Below are 7179 nucleotides of genomic sequence, written 5' to 3'. Positions count from 1 at the left end.
ATCCCCATCTGTTCATAGTCCGAAGGCCCCTTCTTGTTGTTTAGATGTTCTCAATCCTTTCAGGTATCCCAGTGCCTTACTTCTGCCACATGCAGAACTGGACAGGGCCCTTCACACCGGAGAGCAAATAAGGAATACCATCAGCGTTGCAGAGAACACCATCACTGATGTTTCCTGTTGTTCCAGATGCCAGTATGACAGAGTAGGACACTGTGCTGATTTTATCTTGAGATTTTATTCATTATCAGTTCATTTTTATTTTAAAATATTGCATTAAAATATTACATAGATACTGAGTTCTTTTGCACACCCTTCCAAATTCACCACTAATTGCTGCACTCTTTGGCTCTCGGATTTTTTTCAAGTTGCGGTAGAGGAGGTTTGGGGGTAAGGGTGCGTCCAGGCTCTATAGACTGTGCCAGTCGCCTTAGACTTTCCTACCCTCCCAGCCCAGTTTCACCCTATCCACACGCTCCGTTTCCTTTGAGCCCTGGGATACCCCTCAACCTTGGACAGCGGTCCAGGGCCGCTTAGGGCAGGCCGGGCAATCCCGGGTGGCAGTCTGCACTCCGCTGGGAAGGTCCCGGGCGCAGTCCCGACCCGGCTTGACTTCCTGCCCGCGGGGCCCGGGCTCGGGCTCTGGACCCGCGCCAGGGGGCGTCGCCGGGCGGAGCGGCTTCCTGGGCGCCGGCGGCGCAGCGCGGGCCGCGGGGACAGCGCACCTAGGCTGGCGACATGGAGGACGGCGTGCTCAAGGAGGGCTTCCTCGTGAAGAGGGTGAGTACGCCCGGGCCTCGCTGGGATCGGCGAGGAGGATGTGAGCTGGACCACTGCGTGTAGGCGGCGGGGAGTTCCGCCTGGCGGCGGCCGCCAAAATAAAATCCCGCCGGGTTAGGGTGGTTCGGTCCGGTCCGGCGCCGCGCCACTCTTAGGACAACTTACTGGGGTTGGGGCTGTAGCTCAGGGGCAAGGGTAGCATGCACGAGGCCCTGGGTTCAACACACACACACACACACACACACACACACACTTTATTGTATTTATTAGAAGTGTGGGGATAGGATGGTTAAAGGGTGCCGTTGGAAAGAAGGAATAACTTCTAACGTTCTAAGACATAGAAGGATATCTATGGTTGACCACAATGAAGGGTACATTTCATAACATCTAGGTGAGAGGATTTTGAATGTTTCCAACACAAAGAAACAATAATAAATGTTTGAGGTGATGGTTTCACCGGTTTCCTAATAAGATCATTGCACATTTATATTCCTCTGTTGAAATGTTACACTGTATGTATCCTGTACATGTGCACAATTATGTGTCATTTAAAAAATATTGAAATGTAATTTATTAAAGCAACATGAATATGTTCTGTGGTTTACAAGAATCTCTCTCTCTCTCTCTCTCTCTCTCTCTCTCTCATCATTGATTTTAGCACTTAGCTGTCTTGTACTTTCCACACTCCTACAGTCAGTGATTGGCACAGACTCCCCTTTCATCAAAGGTCAGAGAGGTTGAATAAAGTGGTAGGTTATAGAGCCACTCAGGTTGACCCCCAAACCCTTCTCCTGTCTGCTGACTGCCATGTGTAGCTGTTGCTGTCACTGTTAATGGGTGCGGAGACTGAGCAGCAGAAAGATGAGGTAGCCTGCCCAGAGAGAGCATTAGATGGGACTTGAACCTCTCCTCAGTCTCTTCCCATCACCCCAAGGGGCCCACAATAAGTGTGAATCCAAAAAGGAACTCTGGGGCTCCCAGGATGCCTAGGATCAAGGTAGAATACAAATGAAAGCCCCTGCAAGAGAAATTTTAATATTTTAAAATTAATTTTAGGATTGGGGATATAGCTCTGTGGCAAAGCACTTGCCTAACGTGCAGGAAACCCTGGGTTTAATCCCCAGTAGCTAAAAAAATGAACTTTAGCATTGGTACCAACACTGAATATTCATGTCATTATAATAACATAGCATATGTTTCTGTTGTCCTGAGTTTACAGCCTTAGGAAGGGGGTGATGAGGGACTGTCCTTCTCATTGGCTCACCTGGTGACCACATCAACCCTATCAGCTCTGAAGGCTCAAGTCCTGTTCATATTCTGTTTATAAGATGTTTGCATTGTGTTGGATAGTGTTTGATGTGGAGAGGCAAGGTGTGCTTGTGCAAAGCTAGGCAAGGAGGGTAGGAAGCTGATGCCAGATTCAAAGTCAGGTTGGATTCAAGCTGCCCAGAATTCCACGCCTGCTTTGTGTTTTTGTCACTTGAATGATAGAGTGGTTCATCCAGGCCAGAGTGACAACCTATGGGCAACTTCTGTCTCCCACTGCATTGCAGCCTGTGAGTCAGCTATAAGGCTATAGGTGGGTCGGGCGTTGGACTGCCTGTGGTAGGGGCCTGTGGAGGAACAGAGTTACCTCCAGGTAAAACCCCTCAGAGAGGGGCTTCTGAGTCTCTCCCTATTCCTGGGGTTACCCACATGACTCCCCACTATTACCATGCCAAGTCAGAGGATCAGAACACTGGGGAGAAGGATGACCCTTCTTGGAAGCCTGGTTTGGAATCCAGAGTGTCAGGAAGTGAGGCGAGTTAGCAGCACAGGCCTAGGCAGAAACACCAGCACCTCTTTCCAGCCTTATCCTGAGGCAAATGGAAGCCACACTCATTCCTGCCTGTCCAGTGAGAGAGCTGGCCCAAGACCCTGCTATGACCACCCCTGCTCCCAACACCGTTTCCAAATCCCCTGTTCTCCCAAGTGCAGCAGTAACCCTTGTGTCCACTGGGGAAGTTATAGGGTCAAGGCACTGGGTAGTTTAGGGGAGTTCACAACCCAGCAGTGGAGCAGGCCTGATCAGGAAGCCAGAGAAGAATAGTCATTCCCAGGAGGGCCTAGCTGGAGGCAGGCAGGGGCATGATGGATTTGGCTCCTAATCCTGCTCAGACAAGAAGGAACCAAGCTCTAGGCAAAACACAGAGCATTTGCCAGACCTGGCTCCCAGGGAGAGGAGCAGCAGGGGGTTGGACTGCTCAGTGGTGAGGAAAGGCAAAGCATAGTTAAACATTACTGCTGGGCTCAGACCATGAGCAACAGAGTTGGCCGGGAAATTTCATTGGTAGGACTCCATCCCAAAGAAATACGGTAAGGAGCTGGAGAGATGGCTCAGTGGTTAAGAGCACTGGCTGTTCTTACAGAAGACCCCGGTTCAAATACCAGCACCCACATGGCAACTAACAACCATTCATAACAACAGTTCCAGGAGATCCGATACCTCTTCTGTCCTCTGAGGGCACTGCATGACATGGGTGCCCTTACATGCGGGCAATACACTCACACATAAAAAAATACTGTAATATTTTACATAATAAATACATAATAAAAAGAGATACTGTAAAAAGCTTTATGAACAGCAATAAGAACAAAGACAGGGTCTCATGTAGCCCAGCCTAGCCCCAAACTCTGTATATTAAAGGATGGCCTTGAACTCCTTGATCCTTCTGCCTCTACTTCCCAAGCAGTGAGCTTACAGATTTGCACCATCATACCTAGTTTACACAGCGCTGGGGTATGCTAGGCAAGCACTCTACCAACTGAACTACATACCAGCCCAACAACAATTTTTTATGTATGAAAAAGCCCCTAGAAGCCAGATATAATGACACAGGTATATCCCAGTACTTGGGAGGCTGAAGGAGAAGGACCCTGAGTTGGAGGAAACCAGCCTAGGCTACTTAGGGAGATTCTGTCTCAAATAACTAAATAATCAAACCAACCAGTCAAACAAACACCCCCGGAAGCTGCCTGCCTCTCCCTCCAGGTTCACAAATGTCTAATTAAATTATGGTTATACAGGTGTTAAAAATGCTTATGGGTGGGCTGAAGAGATAGCTCAGCAGTTAAGAACACTGGTTGTTCTTGCAAAAGACCTGGGTTCAAATCCCAGCATCCACATGGCAGCTAACAACTGTCCGTAACTTCAGTTCCAGGGAATCCAACAGACTCTTCTGTCCTCTGCAGGCATTGCGTGACATGGGTGCACTGACACACATGCAGTCAATATAGTCATACACATAAAATAAAAATAATAACTAAAATATTTTTTAAAAATGCTTATGGGTGCTTGGCATGGTGGTGCACACCTTTGATCCCAGCACTCAAGAGGCAGAGACAAGCAGATCTCTGTGAGTTCAAGGCCAGCCTTGTCTACATAGCAAGTTTCAGGTCAGCTGGGGCCCTGTCTTAAAAAGACCAAAAGAAAAAAAAATGCTTATGGTATTAGAACTTAAAGAGGAAAAAGATACAAGTTGCAATAGTTATTTTTCTAGTTTCATTGACCAGACAGAAATACCTGACAGAAAGCAAATTAAGGAAAGAAGGGTTTATTTTGGCTCATGGTTTAAGACGGTACAGTCCATTATGACAGGGAAGGCACAGTAGGTTTCATGGAAGCAGGAGCTTACAGCTAGGATGCCTCACATCTGGGAACATCAGGAAGCAAGGAGCAGGGTATACTGGAACTCCTGTTTTCCTCTTTATTCAGTCCAGGACCCCATCTCATGTGATGGTGCCACCCACATTCATAGTGGGTCTCCCCTCTTCTGTTAAACCTCCCTGGAAACACCTTCCAACAGTCTCCTCGGTGATCCCAAATCCAGCCAACTTAACAATGTAGATTAACCATCGCATAAGGTATGAGTAAAGAAAAAAATATGCACAAAAGATAAAACACCACAAGGAGTTCTAGAGGCTGGAAACCCCCCAGATCAAGGTGTTGGCAGGGCCATCCTCCTTTAGAAACCTGATAGGCAGAATCCTCACTTGCTCTTCTAGTTTCTGGTGCTTGATGGCAATCTTTGGCATTCCTTGACTTACAGATGCATCTTTCCAATGCACTACCATGTGACCATTCCCCCTGTATGTCCCTCAGTGTCTACATTTTCTTCTGTAAGGACACCAGTCACATTGGATTAGTGCCTGCCCTAGTCTAGGGTAACATTATCTTAATTTGATTCCATATACGGAGACTTTATTTCCAAATAAGATCATATTCAGAGGTACCAGGGATTAGGATTTCGATATATCTTTTGGCAAACACAATTCATTCCAAAGCAAGTACCAACTTTTAGAAGTTGTAGGGTTTTGAGCAAGACTTTGCAGGCATCTTTCCTCATCTTTAAAGTTAGGGAGTAGAGGAGCTAGAGAAATGTCCCAGCAGTTAAGAGCACTGACTGCTCTTGCAGGGGACACAGGTTCAGTTCTTAGCACCCACACAGCAGCTAATAACCATTTGTAACTCCAGTTCCAGGGGATCCGATACCCTTTTCTGACCCTCATGGGTATATTAGTTACATTTCTGTTGCTGTGATAGAAACACTGACCAAAACAACTTATAGAAGGAAGAGCTTATTTGCGCTTACGGTTCCAAAGGGGCAAGAGTCCATCATGGCGGGGAGGCATAGTGGCAGAGGTGGTTGGAAGAGGAGCAGAAGCTAAGCTCTCACATCTTCAAGCAGCCATAGGAAGCAAGAGATGGACTGGAGATCTGGAAAGGCTTAAGAACTCTCTAAGCCCACCCCCAATGACTTGCTTCCTCTGGCATAGCTACACCTTCTATGACCTCCCAAAACAGCACCATCAACTGGGGACAAAATGTCCAAATACTTGGAGCCTATGGAGGAGATTCTCATTCAAACTATCACAGTGGGCATTTGCACAACACCGGTGCACTTACATACATGCAGGCAATACACTCATACATATAAAATAAAAAAAATAATTTTTTTTAAAGTTAGGGAGTAGAGTATCCTTTTCCAAGGGTGTCTCCAGCTGTGTGTGACACTCTGCTTCTTCAACCCAGCCTTGAGGTGCTATCCCAGCTCATGGGCCCCCCTCTTCCCTTAAAGGAGCTTCTAAACTCTGCTCCAGGTGACTTCTGCCCCAATCAGCAGCTTATGGACTAGCTGCCTGATGGGGGAGACTTCTCCATGTATGGAGCAAGTTCCTAGGTAGAGAAGGCCTGAGTATTTTTGGCCCTTCACTTAACTTTGCCCATATGGACTTGGTGGCTTATTTGGAGAACAGGAACCCTGGGTTTCCTGCCAGGTGTGTGATTATCCAGCAGCCTCCTGGTGAGGTCCATACTACATCTCACCTGTTTCATTGAGTTTTTCTGATATATTGTGGTAAGAATGATTTTTTTTTTTTGAGACAGGGTCTCACTGTGTAGCTTGAGCTGTCCTCAAATTTGGCCCTTTTGCCTTAGCCTCTTGAGTGCTGTTGTTACAAATAAGTGCCACTATGCTTGACCTGAATGTTTTATTTATTTTTGAAACAGAATCTCTGGCCCAAGCTAAGGATGACCTTAAACTGATCCTCCTTCCTCCTTCTGAATACAGGCATGCACCACCAGGCCCAGTTTTTATGGTGTTTGGAATTGAACCTAAGGCTTTGTGCATGCTAGGCAAGCAGTCTATGAATTGGGCTACCTCCCAACCCCAGGGTGATCTTTTTGACCTGAGACCCTAAACTTATCATGCCTTTGCTTAAGATTCTTCATGGAGTTCCCTCTTGCCATAGTACACAGATCAAACTGCAACATGGAATAGGAAACCTTTGCCATCACTTCCCCATCCCTCCCCACAGGACTCAGAGCCTAAGTCATATAAAACCATATAGACTTCTCGCAAGAGGAAGCGCTGAAGTGTTTTTAATGTTGGAAATCAAACCTAAGGCCTCACAAGTGCCAAATAGCCTCTACTGCTGGGCTACATCTTCAGCCTGACAGTGGTTTTATGCTCACTCTTGCCTGCCTTCCTCATATGAAGAACTGAATTGGTTCTTCAACATTTTTATTTGAATTTGAATTTATTTTTTATTATAAAAATAATATGAAGCGCTGAAGTGTTTTTAATGTTGGAAATCAAACCTAAGGCCTCACAAGTGCCAAATAGCCTCTACTGCTGGGCTACATCTTCAGCCTGACAGTGGTTTTATGCTCACTCTTGCCTGCCTTCCTCATATGAAGAACTGAATTGGTTCTTCAACATTTTTATTTGAATTTGAATTTATTTTTTATTATAAAAATAATATTGCCGGGCGTGGTGGCGCACGCCTTTAATCCCAGCACTCGGGAGGTGGAGGCAGGCGGATATCTGTGAGTTCAAGGCCAGCCTGGTCTACATAGTGAGT

At 46.5% G+C, this 7179-nt stretch overlaps 1 protein-coding gene across 3 annotated transcripts in view; it reads left to right on the top strand.

Annotated features, from left to right (window-relative positions):
- The first annotated feature begins 594 nt into the window (after positions 1-594).
- Positions 595-7179, top strand: part of Plek2 (pleckstrin 2) — a 26728-nt gene continuing 20143 nt past the window's right edge. Inside the window, exon 1 of one of the 3 annotated variants that reach the window (XM_029555584.1) lies at positions 595-777. In XM_029555584.1, the coding sequence (XP_029411444.1) occupies positions 736-777 (42 nt within the window). In that variant the 5' untranslated portion in view covers positions 595-735. The remainder of the gene's footprint in view (positions 778-7179) is intronic. The other 2 variants (XM_029555583.1, XM_008852149.3) reach the window with 2 other exon arrangements.

The sequence above is a fragment of the Nannospalax galili genome, unplaced genomic scaffold (assembly GCF_000622305.1).
Source record: "Nannospalax galili isolate Female #2095 unplaced genomic scaffold, S.galili_v1.0 scaffold285, whole genome shotgun sequence".
NCBI classification, from domain to species: Eukaryota; Metazoa; Chordata; class Mammalia; order Rodentia; family Spalacidae; genus Nannospalax; species Nannospalax galili.
This window is presented reverse-complemented; position numbering and strand designations above follow the sequence as displayed.